Below are 23,344 nucleotides of genomic sequence, written 5' to 3' on the forward strand. Positions count from 1 at the left end.
TGAGGCATTCAGTCTTTGAAGAACTAGTGTAAATGAGAGCTCTAAGACATCACACCATTTTCCATCATTGCATATGGGGTAACTGATTTTCAGAAAGGTAGAGCATGAATCAAATGTTCTCTAGAACAGCAAGATTTCAAAATAAATCGGTCACTAGAGGGAGCCTCTTCATCATCATATCTTAGTATCAAACTGCTACCACCTTGGGACTTCAAACACTTGGATATTGAGTACTTTAAAAAGTTCAGTAAGTGCTACTTCCTCCATTTTTTCTTTTTAAAGAAAATGCAGCTAAAAGAAAATTTCACATTTATTCTGAAGTCTGAGTAATTGCAGACTTCTGAAAGATTTCACTACAGAAAATAGGTAAAGCTAGTTAGTACAGGGGATGGAAACAGAATTAACTTTGCGCAGCCCTTCTGAAAATTCCCTCTTCACATAGTATCAGTAAGACAGCATTAATTTTTCTCTCCTTCAAACACCAAAATAAACACAAGTTGTCATTGTGAGAGGAATGTCTTTAGACCACACAAACTACCCTCTCTCCTTTATCTTCACCACATATAGCTGTGGCTAGATAATAATTCCCAGTAGCCAGATTTCAACAAGCTAAGTTATTTATTTGAGAGTTTATTTTGAAAGTTTTTTCTACCTTTCTTTCAGTGTTTATTGTGGACTATGTCAGCAGTCTAATTTCCATTAGTTGCTCTTGGCCTGTGTAAGTGAGTATTTGTCTTTTTGTCAGTGCAATGAGTCTTATAGTACATTGCTGCAACTCTTTTTTGGGTATCTAACAGCAGAAAGGTCTCACACTACACGTCTGGCAAAGTGTGCAGAATAAGTGTTTTTTCATATCTGCTGAAATTGTTTCCTGTGATGTGTGGGGTTTTGTTGTCACTCAGGTAGCAATCTGGTCTAGCTCTTTCTCTGTTAGGTTATATAAAAAACACTGAAGTATAACTGTAAGCATGTAATCAATTTTCTGCTAAACTCTAAATTTAGTAGATAACATAGCAGTTACAGTTTGTGGTTCTCCATAACAAATGCTATACAATTTACAAGAACTCATGGAAAAAACATAAGAAATAATAGGAGAGCTGTGGAGGACACCCTATCTGCAAAAGATTCTGTCACAGGCAGCAGGGCCCAGATGGGACTGCAACCTGGACAGAAAAATCAAGCACCTTCTGAGGTACTTTCTTTTTACAAAATCTGTATGCAACAGCAGAGGGCAAGAGAAAACAAGAAATCCTACATGTGTTAAAGAATCCTAAAGTGCCAAAGACAGAGTGAAGGCGAATCGGAAGTTTTCTGGAGGTGTACAGGTCTTTCTGCCTTGTAGATTATAAGGGAGGGTGGGGATAGGGAGGCAGGTGGCAAGGAGAGAAGGAAAACCAGAGACACATCAAATCTCCTATGTATGCCAGTTGTCACCGTTCCAGCATGGAAATGTTGCAGTGGAAAGAGAGAGACACCACTGGCAACTCTCCGTCCTCCTGCCAGCACCTCCCTAGTCCGCCATGGGAGCAAGCCAGCCCCCAACCTCCTGGGGATCATGTAGGGTGCTGTAATTAGCCTTGGAAGTACTCCAGTGGCAAGCCAACCTGAGCACTGCCATTGCCTGAAGCACTGATAACTCACAAAAATATTCCTTCTCATTTAACACAAGAAAGCCCCGGAAATTCTCTGTCAATAATGCAAGGCTATAGTTCGATATCATCTCATGCTCTTCCAGAACATTGGGTTCAACAGGACTCAAAAAAATCAAGAAAGAAAGCATTAGCCAGCATGTAGTTTTAATCTGTTCATTTCAGTTATGACTAGAAAAGGTATTGAACTGCCTTGGAAGTCAGCAAAAGGCATATATGTATGGTGACTACAGTGTGGGGACTAATACATTCTTTTAGCTCCTCCAAAAATCACATTTACGTGAAAGCCGCAGGAAGGATGTTCCTGTCCTTGCCTCATACTCCTACATTGCACCAGTCACCTGAAGCAATCCCATATGAGTGAGCTTTTACAATTTTCTCCCCTTTTGTAGTTCTGACACCATCTGCAGGAGCTCAGAGGTTCAGTGCACAAGGGTGTCACTGGGAGCCACGTCCTCATGCAAAAGCCAGAGGCTGGGTGCTGCTGTCACAGTATCTCAGGATGGCTTTGAGGGACATTCAGACCAGCTGTTTGTGTAAAAGAGCTGTTCTGAAGCTGTTCAAAATGAAAAGAGCAATGTACCTTGCAACGTCATAGTACCCCACACAAGTTTTTTCATCATTAAGCCTGCAGATGCTGCTCATACAGCATCTCACTGCTGACAGTTTGGGGCTGGAGGATCCCTGTGCACTGTTACCAGCATGCTGCCCAAAACTTGCAGCCAACAGCCCCCGTGGCCTCCTTCCTCTGGCCTCACATGCAAACACAGAAAAGATCAGCATGTGCTGGATCTTCTCACACCCACATAGGTTTGCTGTGCTGCGTTCCTTACTTCCTTCAAAATACAACATGGCCATGAACATGCTAGGGATGGAGAGCAGGCGGATAATTTCTAGCGGTTTTTGCCAGCAGTGTGGTGGAAGGAGGAGTTGGATACAGATGTATTTAGCTTGTACTATAACTTTTATTTCCTGCTTTCTTTATGTTTGTGTTTAAAAAGCTATCAGTCTTAAATGCTGGTTTTAACAACTCAGATGCTAGTCTGAAAATGCCACATGATACCATCAGGCACCTGTGTTAGCAAAGTTTGCTGTCAGTGAATAAAAATAAGAAACTAAATTGGTATCAGAAAGATTTTCTACCTTCTATTACACATTTTCTTGATGAATACTAGTTTATTACCACTGAGTGCATTATTTTTATGTTTTAAAAAATTATAAAGCTCTAAAATGTTGGTATTTTCAGGCATGGATGGATCTAGGTAACATATTAAACAACTGTAGTGGTTCTCCCAAAACAAAATTAAATATTGTTAGGTCCCATTATGTAGATACAGCAGCCATGACTTCTCCCAGCAATAAACTAGCTGTGTTAATAGGAACACGTTGCAGCTCACATAGTTTGAAATAAAGTCATTCTGCAGAAATTCTACCATCTAACGTTTGTCTTCAGGAAAAATTAGATGAATGTAACCTTGAAAGTTGTGTTAAGCGATACGCGATGAAATGTAGCCTTGCAGAAAGTTGCAGGATTTTTGCATATCTGAAAATCCTGCCTGCTTCCTATGAATCCATCATGTTCCAGCACATTTTACCAAAAGAAGTCTCTAACAGCTCTGTCCAAGCCAGCCCAAGGGCAAGGACTGGGGGCTGATTCAGCCCGTTCAAGCACAGACATGCAATGACAGCATGGGGCCACCCTGTACCCGAAAGCACTCACAAGTCAAGCCCAGTGTCTCCTTTTTGAGGGAAAGCAAATTCCGGTCCCAGCCTGGAATTTCCTCCCCATACCCTAAAACTGCTTTTTTACTGCTTTTAACTTACTTTGCTTTTCAGCTTCTTGTTATCACTGCAGACCCTCAAGGCTGTTATAAAGCAAAGATATTCTCTCAGTTTCTATTCCTGCAAACAAGCAATTGCTGCTTCATCAGTATAGCACTTTTCTGTTTTCCTTGCTGGAAATAAGGTGACATTTATTGGGAACTGTTATTTATATTTTTTTTTCATTAGCGTGTGTCAGGCTTGCAGGAGGCCCTTTGCTTCCTTTGAGAAAGCAGTGACAGAGCAGAAGGCATTTTCCCTAAATCTCTGGTGTTGCCTAATCCAAACTGCCTGTGTGCATGAATGTTACTGTTGTACAGGCAGCGATAGGAGGTGCAGCTTAAGGAACGCCAGCATAAATTAGACCATCCAACAGCTTGAAAGTTCCAGTTTAACAAAGATCTCCTGTGGGGAAATGCGCATGAGCAGACAGGGTAGATTATTTAAGGACTGCCTTCAGAAACAGATGTTGGACGTGGTGCTGTAGTAGCAGTTGCTTTGCTGAAAAATTTGGAATAGATTTAAGCTGACTGAAACTAAGCTCACACTCGGGTGTACCAGCTGCCAGCCATTCTCCCACACCAGAGAGTAACTTGATACCAGGTATTGTATTGCTCCCTTTCTATGTTTGCTAATGCACAGGAAAATTTTAGTGGGTGTTTGGAGAAGTGTGTTAGTAGATAAAAATATATTGAAAAAGCCTTTAGAAGGCATTTCCGCTTACAACAACATTATTCACATAGATGCCTGTATACAAAGTGAAAGCAGTCAGCTGCAGACAACTTTTTCTCATGATTTTGGCTTTTATTTTAGCTGTGTCAAGTCTATAAATTAGGTATTTTTGGAATATATTTTCTCTGACTGTACAGTACCAGATTGAATGAGATTACCTGCAAGAGTTTTCACTGAGTGTTGCCAAACTGATGCCACAAATGGGTACTGTTTGTGTTAAAAGTGTATCTAAAAATACGAATGTTTTCTCTAGAATTGAATTTGGTCAGTGTCAGTGTCTTCTGAATATTTTGGCAGAAAAGTAAAGACAGATTTTAAAAGTTCAGTCATTAAAAAAAAAATCACTATACTCTGAAGGCTCTACTAGCTATACCCCCCTGAATGATTAAAACGGATGAAGAACAGGATAGAACCTAATTTTTGGTGGGGGGATCAATAATTGGTGAGTTTTGCTTTAAGCTGAGTTCATTTCAGACAATAAGGCAGACTGTCTGGTTGCACAATGGCTTAAGTGCTGTTTTGGAACACTGGGTGGAGGTCCCAAAAAGTATTCTCCAAACTGCTTGTGGCTGAATGGGGCAGGGGCTTCCTGTCAGCCCAGGGACCTTCAGGGCGCCCACGGGAAGAGCTTCCTTGCAGTGTGAGGACTAGGGCCCCCTCCAGCTTCTCAAAACAATGAGGAACAGAGCAAACTGCTTTGACTTTCCCTCTTACACCTACAGCATATTCTCCTTTTGCTCTTGCCTTACATGAAGTAAATGACTTGACAAGGGTAATATCATTCAGTGCAGCAAACTGTTCTCTGTATAATAACTGTTATTTTATAGGCAGCTCCTGAGGAGACTCAGCCTAGAGCTCCATCCTGTGCTTTGAGTCAATATAACTCTTGTCAAGTGCGGGCAGTTAGTGACAAATAATTACACCTCATCTTGAATATTTCCAGCTCCATTTATTTCAGTTGTTACTGCGGCATATTCTATGTGTGTGTAAAAGGTGGCTGAGATGTATTCCAATATCTTTCCTATACAAACTTAGGATGCAGCAAAGGCACAAATCCAGATGCAGGAAACTGAGTGTCCATAGACAGAGCTGTGTCAACACTGATGTTTGCAAATAAATGTTTATAGCTGTTTGAACACCTATTTTCTAATCTCATGTGAATATCACCTTTCCTCTAAAACTCTGAGCATAGAAATCTTAATTTCCCCATTGAAGCTCATAGCACAGATGAATGAAATGTATTTCAGAGAGTGTAAGAACTATTAAGAAAATCCAAGTAGTAGAAGCACATAACACTAATATTTCCTGCTCAGATAGATATTAACTAAACTGCTAAATGCTACCATTTCTGGGAAATGAAATGTTAAGCCAACACAATTTATAAAATTGGGACACTTGGGATAGTTCAATGTTGTTTAACCAAGCATTGGTAAATTCAAAAGGAGTCTATTTTAAAGCCTGTGAACCAAGGTCATTTGGCCTTTACTTTAAATCCTTTTAACAGTTCATCTTGTCCTGATCGTAAAAGAGAAAGCCCCAGAGAACCCTTTGCACAAAGCTGTACAAAGAGGGGGGAAATATCATCAAATCCAGAAATCTAACACAGCTAAAGGAGGAAAAGGCTAAGCTAGAATGTAAGTCAAACAAAAAGAGGACACAAATTCAGTGTCTTCTGTGAAAATATCATCACTGAAAGAGGATGACTAGCATTTCTACAACTGAATATACCTCTCTCAAGCCTGAAAGGAAACTTGGCACATTCTGTGAGGAAGCAGCAAGCTATTACTGTCTCTGTGATTACAGAAAAATAAATGATATTGAGGACTGCATTTTGAAAAGATCTTCTTTTCCTTTCTGACTGAATAGTAAGTATATACACAGTACAGTCATGCAACACAAGAGAATTATTTTGCTATCTTAAGGGAAAATTTTCTACACAAAAGAGCAAAATCTTCTTAGAAGTGAAGATGTCCTATCAATAACAAATAACATTAATGCCTTTAGTCGCCTCCATTTAGGGCCTGATCCAAGCTCAACTGAAGTCAATAAAATAGAGACAATGTTGAAGGGCTTTGGTTTAAGTTTTTTTTATCCATTCTAATTGCAATGACTAATAGGAAGATGCAAACATGACAATGCTATCTCTCTTGGTTTTACAGGATCTGAATGCACTAGATGAAGAAATGAATTGGCAACTAACATATTACTGGTACGTAAGTTTAATAAAGATATAATACTGTATTATAAAACAATTTAAAGTATACTAACAGTATGATTTGCTGATTTTTTTGTTATTTGTTCTTAAACCTTTCACCACACAATAGCCACAACCTTCATGAGAAGGATGTCAGAGGAAGTTGCTTGCGTTCAATAGCTTCCCAAAACAACTTCTAAAATGTATCCCAAACCTTGAAAGCAAAGATTGTAAGGGTAAGGCAGAGACAATGCCTGGACTCCTGGCAGGGACGGATACACAAACACAAGGCACACTATGGTCAATATGGGGTGTTTATTACCTCTGCATCTGAGCAGGGGTTCCCCAGAGATTTCCCGATCGAGGCAATAATGGAGCGGGGGATCCCTGGCACGGCTGAGCATCGGTCCAGGGCAAGGAACGCCAGCGAGGGGCACTATGTGAGGTTTCTACGTACTATACACATGCCCAGTTAGCATATGGAGCTCATCGCTAATCTCGATTCAAAGCCCAGGTGCAGAGCCTCACTGGCACGGGCTCAGCCGTGTGACTGTGGGTCAACATGCCCTGTTGCTGCTCCTTTTTCCACAGAACGGTCTGGCTAGCCTGCATTGCCTATCTCCTCGACATTCTTCTGCATTTTCCCATACACTGATCTTACATGTTGTCTTTCATACATAATTTCCCAAGTCACAATGCTCCTGAGAAGTTTGGAAACAATTAGAAAAGGAGATTTTAAAGTTATGGACCTGATACTTTCCTTTCATGGTGTATGTTTGAGTCAATATCAAAGTTTAACATACCCTCTACCTACTCAAAGACTTTCGCAGGGAAGAATGATTTGATTTCCCACCCAGAGCAGGGGTATTATGAAAGAAAATGAGTATGCCCCTACAGTCTCCCCAGCTCTCTGCCATCTCTATGCGCTGCTGTGGCAGGGAGGCTGTCAGCCAGTGTCCTGTGCTCAGTGAGTTATCCTGCGTTCCCTAATAGTTCTCCCCTCAGCCCACACCTCATCCTGAACAGAGGGCCATACTCAAGATTTAAGCTGTCATGCATATACAATACACACGTGGCTGTTTTTATAGGTGCTAGTGCAGAAAAAGATCTGCTTACACATCTAGTTATGTTACAGCTCTTCTCCAGAATGAGGGCATAATCCTAAACAGAAAAATTTTGACAGCCAGATGGGGGATTCCTTTTCTGAAAAATTGCACCACATTAAATGTTTCAGTTTATTGTTATAGTGCAAGTCTTACACAAATGCAAGTTTCACCAGTTTTGGAGGCATATAAAATGTTGAGTGCTCTGCTTCCATAAAACAGTTCTCTCACCTTTGTCACTTCTTGACTGCCAAGCAGAGGTCTATATTATATCCAGTTATAGATCTCCTGCCACAACAGAAAGAAATACTGGCTGACCAATTTTTAATTTTTCTTTTGTATTTAACTCAGCTTTCATTTGGAAATCACACCTTGAATTAAGCCCTGAAGCCCTCTCTCACTTGAACAACTCATATGTTTCTTAAATAATCCTCCTATATTCTTCAAGCGTCTTTCCAAATCCCTGTCCTCCCGTACACAACAATACAGGAATATGTGTATAAGTATTTAGGTCTCTTGCAGATAGCGTAGGCTGCTTGAACTGGATGTTTATATCTAATGTGGGTAGGTAGCCAATCTCTAGTATATCTAAAAGGAATGATGCAATGCTAGGCTGACGGTGAAACTTTGGCATGTTACAGGTATATTCTAGTCTTGAACATCTAAATAGAGGAACAGACAGTGTGTGTCTAAATAAAGATACACGTTGTATGCATGTCTTCCAAGCACAAAGGATGAGATCCAAAGAGGGCCTATAACGTCACTCCAGCAGAATTTTTGTGCATATGCCCAAGAAAGTGATCCAGAAATGAGATGCTCCATAGGCCCATGAGGAACTTATATTCACTTAGTGCCTATGCCTTGATCTTGAATCATCCCTGGATCCTGTTCTAGGCAGAGCTTCTAGACATCTGTCTCCCTCTATGCTGTATTAGAGACAGTCTAGAGACAAAAGTATGAGTCATAAACTCTGCTCACGTTCTTAGAAAATGCCCCACAATTTTCTCTATTGCGACAAATGAGCATTCCACTTATCTAAGAACTACTGGAGAGACCGTATGTCCTCAGTCTGGTCAGTGCTGCCTTTTCCCTTCTCACTTGTTAACGTCCAAAACTCTTCATGACCCTGGCAACAGGCTTTACATCTGAATAGCTTTGACAGTCACAAATAAATCACTGAAACTCTTGCTCACACTTTAGCCCTAAGAAATTTTCACTGTTCCTTATGAGGGGCTGCTGCTCTCTCTGCTAGAAGCATCATATAGTGAGTCATGGAGGGAGAGGATAGCCTAAAATAATCTCTGTCTTACTGACATATTTAGTCGTGATATGTGAAGGCAGCTGAAATGATTCATGGGGATCCACAGCAATCTCTGCTCACGCGCAGCCTTCAAAGAAAAATAAGAAAGACTAAAATGTGAATAAATGTGGGGTTTTCATAATGAAGCAAATATGAAGATGTCATTCTCAAGCTGAAATTTTGCACAGATCTCCACCATAAGCTAACTCACCCAGAAGGAAGTTTTTAAGATGCTGTCTTTGACTGGGTAGAGAATTGTCTGCAGTCAAGCTCACTCTGGACAGTATTCAGCCACATGCAGCAGGAGTGATGAACAGCCAGGGCATTGGCTTTCTTTCCTTCTGTGTTTCAGGAGATCACTGGTCATGCCCCTGGTCTTCTGTCTGCTTCTACAACCACCACAGACACAGCTTTCCATTACCACAAAGCCAAACATTGTCCTGTTGATGGCTGATGACCTCGGTATAGGGGACATAGGTTGCTATGGGAATGATACTATCAGGTAAGGAAATAGAGCATAATAATGAACAGTGTTTGTCTGTTTTTTAGTGTAAGACTTCTGCCAGTCCTCAACCATTTGGCCTGTCTTCAGGTCCATTTACTGCAAAAATAGGGGGATTTCCCATGGGTGCCACTAACAGTAAGTGCAAAGCACTATCAGGATAATCACACACCTTAGAGGGCATTCCCAGGGCCAGAGCTGCTATCCAGAGCTGGTTTAGTCTGGGAATATGTCCTTAGTTCTTGTGTATTTCTTAACTGTTGAGAAACACTAAACTCTTGCACACACCTGAAGATAGAAAAATTGTTCCCTCCTTCCACATATCAAGCCTCATTACCTCATTTAACTCTCTTACATAATTCTTTCCAAGCACCGCATCAAAATCCAGTATAAATCACTGCGATGAGCCATGTTACTAGGAAAAACTTCTCTTTTCAGACCCAAGGATGTAGAATTTGCTTTCTCTTTCAAAATCATGACACATTATTGCCTGCTAGCTTCCTACCAGCTTGTCACTTCTTCACCGAACAAAACCAAATTTGGTACAATCAGTCTCCTCATCCAGCTAAGTATTCAGAATCTCACCCTGACTGACACTGACCGGCAGTTTCTGATAGGTAGCTGATGAGGCTCTGCCTGGCTCAGCATCTACTTCAACATAACTTCATCCTCTAGGCATGAGTTTTGCTCTTCAGGAGCAGCAGGATACATTTCTGTGAAGTCCTTTGTACGACTGGGGAAAACAAGAAGAAATTATTACCTTGAAACTTATCCAGATACCTACTGTTAATGAAGAAAGAAAAAAAAATTAAAGAGGGGAAGGGGAAGGGGAAGGGGAAGGGGAAGGGGAAGGGGAAGGGGAAGGGGAAGGGGAAGGGGAAGGGGAAGGGGAAGGGGAAGGGGAAGGGGAAGGGGAAGGGGAAGGGGAAGGGGAAGGGGAAGGGGAAGGGGAAGGGGAAGGGGAAGGGGAAGGGGAAGGGGAAGGGGAAGGGGAAGGGGAAGGGGAAGGGGAAGGGGAAGGGGAAGGGGAAGGGGAAGGGGAAGGGGAAGGGGAAGGGGAAGGGGAAGGGGAAGGGGAAGGGTACAGGGCCATCTTCAAATAGAAGAAATTTCCCCAAATAAATCTAAGTTTATTATTCCTCATCACTATAGCTTTGAAGCCCCTCTGAATGACATCTGATAATGTTGGTTCTGTTTTTAGGACCCCAAATATTGACCGTCTGGCAAAAGAAGGAGTGAAACTGACTCAGCACATTGCTGCGGCTCCACTTTGCACCCCCAGCAGAGCAGCATTCCTCACTGGCAGATATCCCCTCCGATCAGGTTTACCTTGTACAACCTTTAAACCTAAAAGTAGCCTTTAAACATTGCTTTATTGCCAAAGGGAACAATCTCATACAACAGGCACAAAAGAAAGGAGGGTGTGCAAATAGAAAGGGTACCGCAGACATGTCATCCCTCACTTAGTAGGCACACAAGGCCCCACCAGCTAGATCAGGCACTCTGAGGTTACATCTGTATTTATGTGGTGCAACCGAGGGACCTGGGGGGAAGCGAGGCAGAGAAGAACCAGGTCTGCAGAGCAGCTTGCTCCCTTCCAACCAGCAACTTCTGTTGCATTTTGGTGCTCTATTACACGGAATGCAGCAGGAATGGAGTTAGTACAAATTGTTACATTTAAAAAATTAATCACTCAGAACATGAACAGCAACACATTTCTGAAACACTATTTACATTGATTTCTATAATGGGTGACTCATCATCAGGTATCAGAAATAGCTTGGCCTTGCAGGTAAAAGAGAGCAGATTCGTGTCCACTCCCTCCAGTCCAGGCACAGAGTGAGTGCTTTACAGGAAAGTCTTTGTTAGCTATGTATCAGAATTCATCTATCCTACAAAATAAGTTTGACAGCTGTATTATTTTTCAAGGTTCTATTTTTGAAGAAAAAATACTATCCTGTCAAACCGTATTCCTGAGATGAAGAGATACGATAAACAAATAGCTCTACGTGTTCCTAACAGCAACTCTCTGACACTTGTTCTATTGCAAATGATGTTCAGCATCTCCATTCCCAAGGCATTTTGAAGCTGTCGCATCATCCTACTTTCATTCTGACAGCTCCCACTGAGGTAGCTGGAAAATGTACACAAGTGTTTATAGACTCTCTCTTCTACTATAACAACAGGGTCAGATACATTCAACATTTCCATGGGAGACTGAGCTTCTATCCCCAGTTTTGTGGCATATGACAGATTGTGTTTCACATTACATCATTTGATAGGGTTATGTCAGTATATAATGCCAAATAACAGGGTGTAAACCTACAAGTGAGGAGAAGACTAGGGAGCTACACAGCTGCTCTGTTGTTTTCAGGAGTCAGAAACCCACCACATCACCATGCAGGGAAGTTTTGAGTTCCCAAACAGTCTTAGGGAAGTTGAAGTTTGAGCTTTAACCTCCTCACCCTCTTACCCACCCTCACAATCACACTAGATCAGTGCAGTCCATACAGCCTGGATGCCACTGGAACATACAAAAGCTTCTATACAGCTGTGCCATTCAAAGAAGAATAAGTATCATATAATGGAAAAATTTAACTCTTTCTCATTCTTGTCCAGTGTCATAGATTCGTTTCCCTGAACAAACAGCGTTAGGACAAAAAAAATAACACTGTAATAATCAATGAAACCAGGAAGCAATGAATATATATTTGATAAAAATATTCTACTGGTTATACTTACTAAGATTTTTTATTATTATATTTTATAGGCATGGATGCTATAAACAATTATCGTGTTATTTTTTGGAATGGTGGCTCAGGAGGGCTCCCTCCCAATGAAACCACTTTTGCCAAAATATTGCAGCAACAAGGCTACAGCACGGGACTAATAGGTATGGAGAAATTTCTGAAGATGGCATAGAATGAGTTTCACCTGCATATCTCACTGAAAGCATTTGGTTTAGTTAACAGCTGGTCATACCTCAGTTGTAGTTCTTTTCTTTCCTGATCCAAAAATATCTTGTAAGAAGAAATCCAGAACAAAAAGAATCTCTCTTAAAAGAACAAGTGTCCGCTAAAGAAAATAAACTTCACCATTGACCTGCTTTCAAACATAGCTGTGGTTGTTAAAAACATAATGGCCAATATGTTGTTAAAATATTTCTTTAATAATATTCTACTAGTAACATGATAATTGTCCCAGGACTATCTTCATAAAAACAAATACAGGAGTTCTACTTAAATATGCATCTTCATGCTTTATACAGTTCAGAGCTAGCTCACAAGTCATACAAAAGGGAACAGCTGCTACTTAAAACAATAGAATCAGTTTACAATATCAAATGATTTGGTCTTTCAAGAACAGAAACAGCACAATTATTTCTTCTGTAATTACAATGTGCCACTATAGCTGACCAAGTTCTCAACACAGCCCACAAAACATTGCCTCCTTCAGCATTTCAAATAATTATCTACCTTAGATATGTCACACAGTTTCACATTCTGAAAAAACACAGATATTCCAGAGTTGACTTTTCAGTGATTCACCCTACCTCATCTGAGCATGTCAATAGCCAAAATCTATGTTTGATACACAAAAACATCAGCTGCACAAATAAATTGAATTCTCTAACAAAAGTTTCTGCAGCAATTGGCTTGTATTCATTCAGCATAATAAATCTAAAATGTAGAGGGCAATACTAAATGAAGCCCTCCAAGTTTTTTAGGTTGTGTATTACTTAGTCTTCTCCTGTTAGTTTTGTAGTGATATTATTTTAACTGTTTTAGAATACTCATAAAACAGCCCAAGTCCATTTGCCAAGTGCTTCAGCATCTAAGCACTAACAAAACAATCACATTTGTCTCCACTTTGCCAACAGTATTGTCCTGTAGGGAATCTGTGCTGCATCCCTCCAAGAAGCTAGCTAGCAAACCAGGCCAGCATTTTCCCTGTAGGCATCAAAGTTAAAATCACATCACGGATATCAAGAGCATCACTTAATCCAACCAGATTGACAGTTTCCGATGAATTGCACTTTAAGTGATGGTGGAAAACACTGCTGATGAGTGATGCTAACAAACGTAACAAAAACTTTACATTCAAGTCATGAAGCAAGAAATCTTACGCAGTGTCTGCCCAAATCAGCACAGGTGAATGAGCCCTAAATTGACTCACCTGAAAGGTTCATGATTGTTTTGTTTTGGGCACAAACAATTTAACTGCAAAGTTAAATACCATTAATTACCAGCTGCTTGATGTGACAAGTATACTTTTACTTGGGAAACAATTTGAGGATTCTTTGTAGTCTGAAAGCCAATGTTGTGTAACTTATGCTCTCACAGGTTAATTTATCTTAATTATAAACTTAATTTTTCTTAATTACATATTTAAATTATCCTCTAGATCTGAGTCTTTTGCAGCATATCAGAAGCTTTTTTCAACCTCATCTGGCTACTGAAATCTAAGGATACCATATCTGCACCTGTATTTATGGCCTATACATCTATGTATTGATTACAAATCTGTTTCATTTTATTGGTCATTCTTAACATGTCAAGGCACACATGTCAAGAGGCAAAATGAATAGAGATTTTGGCTGAAAGAAATCCATCCACCTAGATTAGAACTTTGTCCTTATATTGACATCCAAAAAGTAGCATTCTTTTTCTCTAAAGTAGATTTTTTTGCTCCTGGTATAATGTGCAGAAATTCTATTGAAATCTACTCAGAGTTGGCTGCTAGTATACTATTAGTAGTATCGTAAGCAAATTGTTTAGGATAATATCTTTCTGTAAATGCACAGTTCTTTATTCCACAATAAGAATTGATTGCAAATCAGTTTTCAAGTAAAATTCACAAAGTACAACAAGTTCACTTAGATCTATAAATCTGGAATCCAAGTCCTGCATTACATCAAAGGTCATAAAATGTAGCTAAACTGCATCTCTCTTGTGAGAAAAAAGAGATTCTGGTCACTTGATTCAGACATTTACTACCACCCCTTGTTGAGCAAAATCAGCCAAGTTATTAAATTTCTGCATAAGTGTTGGAACAGACTGGAGGGGAAGTGAGAGATTTATTTTGATGGGTCCTTTATCATAATGGGCGTATATTCATAATAAAGGACAAGTGGTATTGCAAAAGGTTATGGGATGTTCCTTTTGATATCTGAAGACTTCATTATTTAAAAGAAAAGAGCTCCTGATGTCTTTGACTTTTAAAAATTGATAAAATACAAATAAATGGCAAAAAACAATGCCTTTTATTCTCATCCAGTATACAGACGTATTACAATCTTCAAAGCTACATATGTATAACTTGAGAAGAAATCCTGATCATCTTGCTCTTCCTGTGCTCAAGTTCTTCTGGATCTGCTGGTTTGCCTGGCAAACCCACTGTTGCACCACAAGCTATTTGACTATGCTGTTGTGTAGCCCATAGTTCCCCTTATCAATCAGGCACGGGCATGTCATTGAGTATTCTCACAGTCCTGACATGAACCCATTGAAAGGTTTCCAGCTTTCTCCATTGTATGTTGAAGGTAAAGAGACAAAAGAACAATGTTATTTTTCCCTGTACATACAAAAGGACTTTTTCCTCCTATTTCATGCCTGGCAGGTCTCCAAGAAGGAGATACATTCTTGATAAATTCTGAAAATCTGGATGCTTCTCAATTTTTAGCTCCTATTTTACTCCATTTTTTTACATTTGGCTAAAGCTTTGAGGCATGAATCACCAGGAACTCCAGTGGAAATTTATATGCTATAGAGGTTTGCTTTCATCAGTCATTACGATATACTCCGTTACATCAGTTCATACTCGAAATATATCTGTAGAATGAATAACTTAGGTAGAAAAAAAACATATTTTTGAGAAATGTTTTGTAGTAGGAAAAGCTCATTTTTAAATATTATTTCTTTACATGTTAACAATGTGTATTTTCAGGGAAGTGGCATCAAGGTGTTAACTGTGAATCCTTCAATGACCATTGTCATCACCCTTTAAACCACGGGTTTGGTTATTTTTATGGCATGCCTTTTACGCTAATAAGTGACTGCCTAACAACAGAACCTCCAGAGATGGACAGAGAATTTAGGAGGAAACTCTGGCTTTACACGCAGATGATTGGTCTTGTTACACTCACTTCTGCCCTAGGAAGACTTACAGGCTTGATTTCGGTCAGCTGGAAAATAGTGACCTGCCTTGCTGGGTTTAGTCTTCTGTTCTTTGCATCCTGGTTCTCAAGTTATGGATTCATAAGACACTGGAACTGCATTATGATGAGAAACCATGAAGTTACTGAACAGCCAATGGTGACAGAGAGGACTACATCCCTTATCCTGAGGGAGTCTATTTCATTTATTGAAAGGTAAAGTGTGTTTCCTTTGAACACATTTATTCCAGTTCTTGCATGTCTCGCAACTTTTAAGCAGCATTTTCCCATGAGAAATCTTCTCTATAATTTTTATAATATTATTAATGTCATATATTTATAATATTTAATACAATTTATAATATTTATAATATTATATAGTATGATAATATTATTATAACTAATAATTATTAATTATTGGTATCATTAATAACGATATTACAGTACTAAACCAAAAGTTAGTTTAGAGATATCTGTTATTCTCAGCTTTGCTAAAACTCATAACTTTTCCAAACATTCACATGTTGGATTGAATATTTCTAAGCAATTTTGAGGAAATATGTATTTCTACCCATTAGACCATCACTGCTGCTTTAAAGGATAGCAGCTTATGGCAGAAATATGTGTGTGTGCAGGGACAAGAGTGGAGGAAAGCTCAAAACTAGCAGAGGAGAAATAGAGCCATGAGGTTGTCTTATCATACGGACTGACACGTGGAAACCAGATGGCAGGAAATGCATCCACTCCCTTGATTTCAGTAGCGTTGTGATGGTTTGCAATAGGAGAAAGTGGAGTGTCTATGTGAAATCATTCTAGGTATGATTCAGGGAAAAAAGAGGGTCATTTTATGTAAGTTAAATATTACTCTGTGGGACAGATCATAACCACTGGTTTTTAATATCTTACAAAGTAAGATGTTTTCTAAGTCACTGCTGAAAGATCTATGCAAATCATAACACCAATTTCCATTATGAATGACCTCTGTATGTATCAAGGACCTTCTTCCCTAATAACAAAGTGTTGATTTCTGTTTTTTAGAAACAAGCACAAGCCGTTCCTCCTCTTTCTTTCCTTTTTACATGCCCACACCCCTCTCCTCACCACAGAGAAGTTTCTTGGGAAGAGCAGCCATGGTTTATATGGAGACAATGTAGAGGAGATGGACTGGATGGTGGGTAAGTTGCCACTGCAAATAACAACGTCTCCAGCTACCTAATATCTGGATCCAAATGTATAATAGAAAAGGCAGTTATTGTTAAAAGAACAAGGAAGAAAAAAGGCCTAAGTTTGTCATGAATACCTGTCATTGTATGAGCACTGTTGGCCCATACTTTTGGCTTTTTCTTTTCTCTGATCTGGGACCAAATGAGTTTTTCTGCTCATTCAGGTTTTTTTGGTCTAGTGTTTACTAAGTTTTAATCATGTCCCCCTGGCTCCTGCCAAAGGTAAGCAGCTGCTCTTCTTTCTAAACACTATATGGACTGAGAACTATTTAGTTTTCCATGATTATTCAAGATCAAGTAATTTCAGCCTCTTATGTCTGTGTCTTTTCTAAGTAGGCCATGTCAGAAAGGAATAAAACTGATAAGCAAATTAATTCCAGATGTAAACCAGGAGGCTGTTTGTCTGTCAATGCTATATTCAGTAAAATACTGAATATTTTTCAGTCCATTCACAAATCCAGAAATATTTATAAGTATTAATTGATATGGCTCCAGAAATCAGATTCATGGTATTTTTCAGCCTGTTGTTTTTTTGTTTTTTTTCCGAAGGGGAAGGAAGGTTATATATCATCCAATCATGGAGGATGAAAAGTAGCTATCTTTGCAAAAGGGATAAAAATCAGGTACATATGCATACATATCATGTCTGTGACTGAGGTGACTCTTCTGTTATAATGCTAACAATAAAGGAGTTATAGCGCATTACAAATTTTCCATGCATTTATAGACTCCAAAATCACAGGTATAAATCTTGATCCTGCAAAATATTTCTTTCAAACACTAAGCAGCCCTACATAGGTTGACCTACACAAGAAACTATATGGATGAATGTTTGCAAGTCAGATGATAAAAGTGGTGTAAGCTGTGTTTTTGCTTTTTAATACTCGCACATTCCTGTGGTTACAGGCCAAGTTCTAGATGCTATTGAGAAGGAAGGCTTGAAAAATATTACACTAGTTTACTTTGCCTCTGATCATGGTGGATGGCTGGAAAGACAAGAAGGAAAAAGGCAGCTGGGCGGTTGGAATGGAATATATAGAGGTAAGAGCTGTCAGGGGATGCTGACAATCCAAGAACAACTAATTAAGTACTCAGGACACCTCTAAAGCTTAGTAAGACCATATGCTCAAGGACTAATGGTGTTTTATCATTTAGAAGGGAATTTGTCTTATTCTAATTATGTATTCAAAAATCTAGACAATGCTAGTATGTACAGATGTTCTTTTTAAGCATGAATTCTCCAACTGGCACTTCCTTCTGAGGCAACTGATCACAAGCTAATTTTGATTAAGAATGTGTAACTTCTTGTTCAATATTTTTATCTGCATCTTACATACGAACTCTTGCAGGTATGTTATATGATTGTAAGAAAGAGAAAAGAACTATGTTGGGAAATCATTTCATGTCTGAAAATTTTATCCACACCAAATTCTAATGAGACAATGCTTTTGTCTGTAAACCAACAAAAGGGAGTAAGTGGGTGAGGTCATTTGAGGGCTCTAATGTAGTGAACATACTGTCACTGATATTGAGGAGAATGAGCTTCATGGAAAAACCGAAAAGATAAGGAAGGCTAACGGATAACATTAGTCAGTTTATGTTAATACAATTTCAATGGTCTAGAATTTCTCTTTATTTTTAATGAAAAGTTTGTTTTAATCAAAATTTGTTTTTTTAATGAAAGGTGGAAAAGCTATGGGAGGCTGGGAAGGAGGAATCCGTGTCCCAGGGATATTTAGATGGCCAGGAGTGTTACCTGCAGACACAGTTATTGATGAACCTACGAGCCTTATGGACATTTATCCTACAGTAGTACATCTGGCTGGAGGAGTAGTACCCCAGGACCGGTACGAACTCTATGAATTGTCTTTACTCCTTCTCTTTTCCCAAGATGATGAAAAATCCAATTTGGAAACAGTTTGAAAACCTGAGGATTTCTTTCCCACTCCCGCCACTTTTCTAGACCTATAAATGTTACCACAGTCCATTTATCTCTTTCTTACATTTGAGATTCAGCAGCTAGTCATAAATCTTCTTTGTTCAGCATTGTCACTTCCAACAAAAGGTGTACATAAAGAATGCAGTAAAGTACAGCTTAGCCCAGTTTGGTGGTTTCTGCTTTTTCTGTTAGGGTAATTGATGGCCGGGACCTGATGCCTTTACTGCAAGGAACAGTTCAGCACTCAGAGCATGAATTCCTGTTTCATTACTGTGGCGTTCACTTACATGCAGTGCGGTGGCACCAGAAAGACAGTGAGTACTGAAATTTTTTTCCCAAGAACCAGGTTCAATCTATGGGGGGCAGATTTGCCTGGCATGGGTATTCTGCAAATGCAACTTTCTAAGTAGTTCCAGGCGTAAGGTGATAAATAACTCACTATCATTACCTATAATTATGTGAGAGAAAGAATTCACTTCAAGGCACGTGGCATGAGGCCTATCATGCCAGGCAGAATACTGGAGCTTAAAAAAAAATTCTGGCAGCTCACAGGTTTTCCCTCTGTAGCATGTGGGTTCCAGTTCTCGCCCACCTCTGAATACAAAGCCTGGGGAGTCCATGTAATCCTTGCCTGATGGAGTTCTTGCCTCAGTCCCTTGTCAAAACTGTAGATGTCTTTCTGCTACTTAAATAAGGAAATGGCAAAATCTTTTTTTCCATAGGAAGAAAAGGTCAGGCAAAAGTGACACTTGCTGGAAACTTTGCAGGAATTTAAAAATATGACTGAAATCTCCATTTTACCTTTTTGATTTGATTTTGTACTATTTAAATTTTGAATTAAAATACTATATAAACTAGCAAGTCTAAAGCTGAAATGCAGCCCTCCTCCCAAAAAATGAACTCTAGAAAAACATGCAGTATTCTAGTGCCAGTACCTTTGCAAAGCTTACTTCTTTCCTGACAGGTGGATCCATCTGGAAGGCTCATTATGTGACACCAGTCTTTCGTCCACCTGGGGCTGGAGCTTGTTATGACAGAGGATTTTGCCCATGCTTTGGGGAAGGTGTGACATATCATGACCCTCCCTTGCTGTTTGATCTCTCACAAGACCCTTCTGAAGCCAAACCTCTAGCAGCTGACACTGAGCCCCTCTTTGACGTTGTAATAAAGAAGATTGGAAGAGCTATTGAAGAGCATCGCAGGACACTGACTCCAGTCCCAGAGCAGCTGTCCTTGTACAACATTATCTGGAAGCCATGGCTGCAGCCATGCTGTGGGACATTCCCTTTCTGTTGGTGTGATAAGGAAGGTGATAACAAACTTGCTGATCTATAAAAGAACAAAATGTTAATTCCTCAGAAGTGCTTTTAGATCAAGAATGCTTTTTGGTGGTGTTGGTTAATATTTTTTTTAATGGATTCTATATTTGAGAATTGTTCCAGTGGATGGCAGTATATTTGGTAAAAGTTGCATTAGGCAGGATACTGCCATGGAGAGATCAAGGAAGTATATTCTTAATAGCATGTTTTAAGTTCTGCCTGCTGACAACTGAATGACTAATTCAAATGCACTGAAGTAGGCCAACATCAGAGTTATACCAGTAACAAAATAACTTATCTTTTGCTGTTTGTAAATATAACTTAGAAGCTTAACTTTGGCTTTTGTTCCAAATTTCTAAGTCATTCCACCAAAGCCTCCCTTAATTTTATCTTTATTGGCAATGCATAAGATGCCCCCTGTAAAATATTTTTTGCAGTCCCTCCTGCTCCAAAATAATTCTTCCCATAGTTCCACACAGCATCTCCTTTAAATGTAGCTTCCTTCCTTCTTTGTTGCTGGTTCCTCCAGCAGCACTGATGATGGCATCTGGTAAGCCTGGGGTTTCTGGATCAGGAGTAAGTGCCTTGGTGAGGCAGTTGCCCTAGAAATGTGATAAGTCAGATAACAGCTGTCAGCACTTTCTGAGAAGGATGGGATTCCTCTGATCAGTGCCAGCCTCTTCCAACGGGAAGCACAAGATGGAAAGGACTTTCACTTTCCAAAGCTACCATTGCACGCAGCTCCCTGAGCAGCACTGGGGAGGGCATAGTGACATTACATTCTGCCATGTTGCAGAAATGCAACACTGATAACCAGCTTAGTTGTTTTGGCACAGAATTATACAAGTTCTCTTGCTGCCCATATCTCAGTCATAACTGGTTCCTGCTGGCAAGTAACAGATTCAGACAAGACTCTGAAAGATGTCCAATAATAATTGTGAAAGTTAACAAATTTTAATTTACCTTCAAAATAAGAATTGCAGAATAAAGGTATTTCTTGCTTCATAAATTACATTCTTCATCCCACCCAATATTTAGTATTGCTAATCTATCTCCTTTCCTTGGCTGCTATAAATCCTGTTCTTCCCTTTTTTGTCTGTTAAAATAGTTGCTCCTATTAAGGTGGCCTTGCAGGGAGTGTTTTTCCTTGTGAGGTATAAAATATACCTGTCCAGATCGATAAGTATACACTCGTATATCTGAATACGTATGTATCTGAGAACATAATTTTCCCCTCAGATTTAGTTTACATTTTTTACTGCTTCTCTAACTGTTGTGCTAGGGCCTATTTCTCTTGTTCATCTCCTTTGATAAATGTGTTTGGCATCAGTTTTTATTCTTCCACTTTTTTCACACAATTCCACTCATCAGGAGATCTGCAGGTAAATAAATTCCTATGGTTTAAAAGTACAGATATATTATACACTCTGGCCTCATGCATCTCACAGACTGTTATAATTCATTCACCCAGTTGCTCCTTCACTGCTATCGATAAGAAAGGCCTCCAGTCTTACTGTGAAAACTTCAATAGATAAAGTGAATCCATCATATCATTGGGCACTGGACTACTGCTTAATTTTCTCCGTTGTTAAGTGTGTGTGCTTTATTTCTCCTTTGATTTCAATGGTTCATTTCAATGGTCATTTGATTTCATTGGTTCTTTATTGGCTAGATTTAAAGGTTTTTTCATCTCCAATATCCAGTGGATTTTTTACATAAAATTACTGTTAAAACTAACATTTTTCAGTTCCCTCAGTCTTTTTCCAAGACCTTCCATTCTCAAACCAGTTTATTAGCTGGGGTTTTACATCATCTCAAATTTTCAACACCTTTTAAAATATGTGGGTATAAGACCTGTTCATAATGTTCTCCCAATAGGCATCTCGCAATACTATATTGCCAAGAAAATACTTTTCAAGTCTTGCTCTGCTTCATCTTTATGTGATTGAACTAGTCTTTTTTGCACAGAAATACTGCATACCATTGTAGGATATCCATTTGGAACTAGGGTATAGGAAAACATCTGAGTTACAATTTATCCCGGCCATTGGGGTTTGCCCATGAAGCTACAGTTATTAGTCCTGGTGATACACAAAGTGCCATAGGATCAACAAATAGTCAGAGCCTGGTAACATGAGCTTTGCACATGTAATACTCATGGGCATTAATAAAGACTGCCTTCACAAAATCATACTGTCTTCTCCTTTTGGGTAGTCAGTAGACAATGGTACCCTACTTTCTTGTGCAGCTGCAACAGAAGAACAATATTTTTAGACTTGTTAATTTTCTCTTTGAGAACTCTAACGTTACATTCACCAAACTATACCACTACTTTTTCTTCTCACAAAGATTTATTATACTTACATAAAACACTGTGCAATTCTTGCCTGCAGTGCCAGCATCCAGTTGTCCCTTCCTGAGAACAAGTAATACAGGTACAAACCAGAATTCCCTAGATCCAGACTCAAGCGTTTCCCAACAGTGGCCAGTATTTTCAGATTCTTATGATGGAATTGATATTACCTAACTTTAAACACCTAAAATTAGAAATCCAGTCTAACCTACTGTCATGGGAGAAAAGGAACACTAGATAACATGAAATTGCTAAGTTCAGTTTTTTAAGTGGACCAAGCAAGGGATGGACTGTGTCAGGGAAAGCTTTGCACACACACACACACACACACGTGCAGCTATAGTCACCTGAGACTTGCCGCAGTCACCATCCCAGTGAGCTGGCACAGTCCAACTCAGGGGGAAAGGCGACTCTCGCTCCCTCTGGCCCCAGGATCAGGTTCTGGGCATCAGCTGGGCACCAGCATGTAACCATTCACCCAGGGGCCTCTGCCACCACGTGGGGTCAGACAGCCATGTAATGATGTCCCCCCACTGTCTCTATTACCAGGGGCATTTATAGCTAGATTGTGGCACCCGCCACCAATCCAGTCAGTCTGTGATCAGTCACACTGGACCTGCCCAGCGGTTTCAGGTTAGTTTATTGCTTCACCCATGCACAGGCTAGCTGGGGAGATTATGGACCACCCACTCAAAATACAACTCAAACTTGATAGGCTTTTGCTACTTCCCACCCCTTGTAGACCACTGAGAGTGCAGTACTTGTACTGCAGATGCCCTATATCCATCAGCCCCAGGCACACTGGGACTACAGACTCTGGGAGAGTTATGCTCTTACAACACCTGATCTTCCCTCTCGCTGTCTGGGTCTAGTAGTGGTTAACCTGTGCTACCAACCGTTCCAGCCATGGGAAAGCTGAGTGAGTATAACAGCATAGACATAGCCAAGCACAAAACTAGAAGCTAATTACAGTCAGTAGCACAATGACAGGGTGTACCCACATGTGTAACAGGGCATTTCCAGTCATTGATCATCTTCCAGAGATATCAACCCAC

General features: G+C 39.7%; 1 protein-coding gene across 1 annotated transcript; it reads left to right on the plus strand.

Moving 5' to 3' along the window:
* Positions 1-3,791: 3,791 nt before the first annotated feature.
* LOC112984473 (arylsulfatase D-like) lies at positions 3,792-22,021 on the plus strand. Its single transcript, XM_026102364.2, has 11 exons — positions 3,792-4,073; positions 6,362-6,411; positions 9,152-9,301; positions 10,503-10,624; positions 12,072-12,194; positions 15,248-15,671; positions 16,494-16,630; positions 17,585-17,719; positions 18,363-18,525; positions 18,810-18,931; positions 19,582-22,021. Exons 2-11 carry the CDS (start codon positions 6,386-6,388, stop codon positions 19,950-19,952), a joined length of 1,773 nt encoding a protein of 590 aa, XP_025958149.1. The 5' UTR covers positions 3,792-4,073; positions 6,362-6,385; the 3' UTR covers positions 19,953-22,021.
* The last annotated feature ends 1,323 nt before the right edge of the window (positions 22,022-23,344 follow it).

This window comes from Dromaius novaehollandiae, chromosome 1 (assembly GCF_036370855.1).
Source record: "Dromaius novaehollandiae isolate bDroNov1 chromosome 1, bDroNov1.hap1, whole genome shotgun sequence".
Taxonomy (NCBI): Eukaryota; Metazoa; Chordata; class Aves; order Casuariiformes; family Dromaiidae; genus Dromaius; species Dromaius novaehollandiae.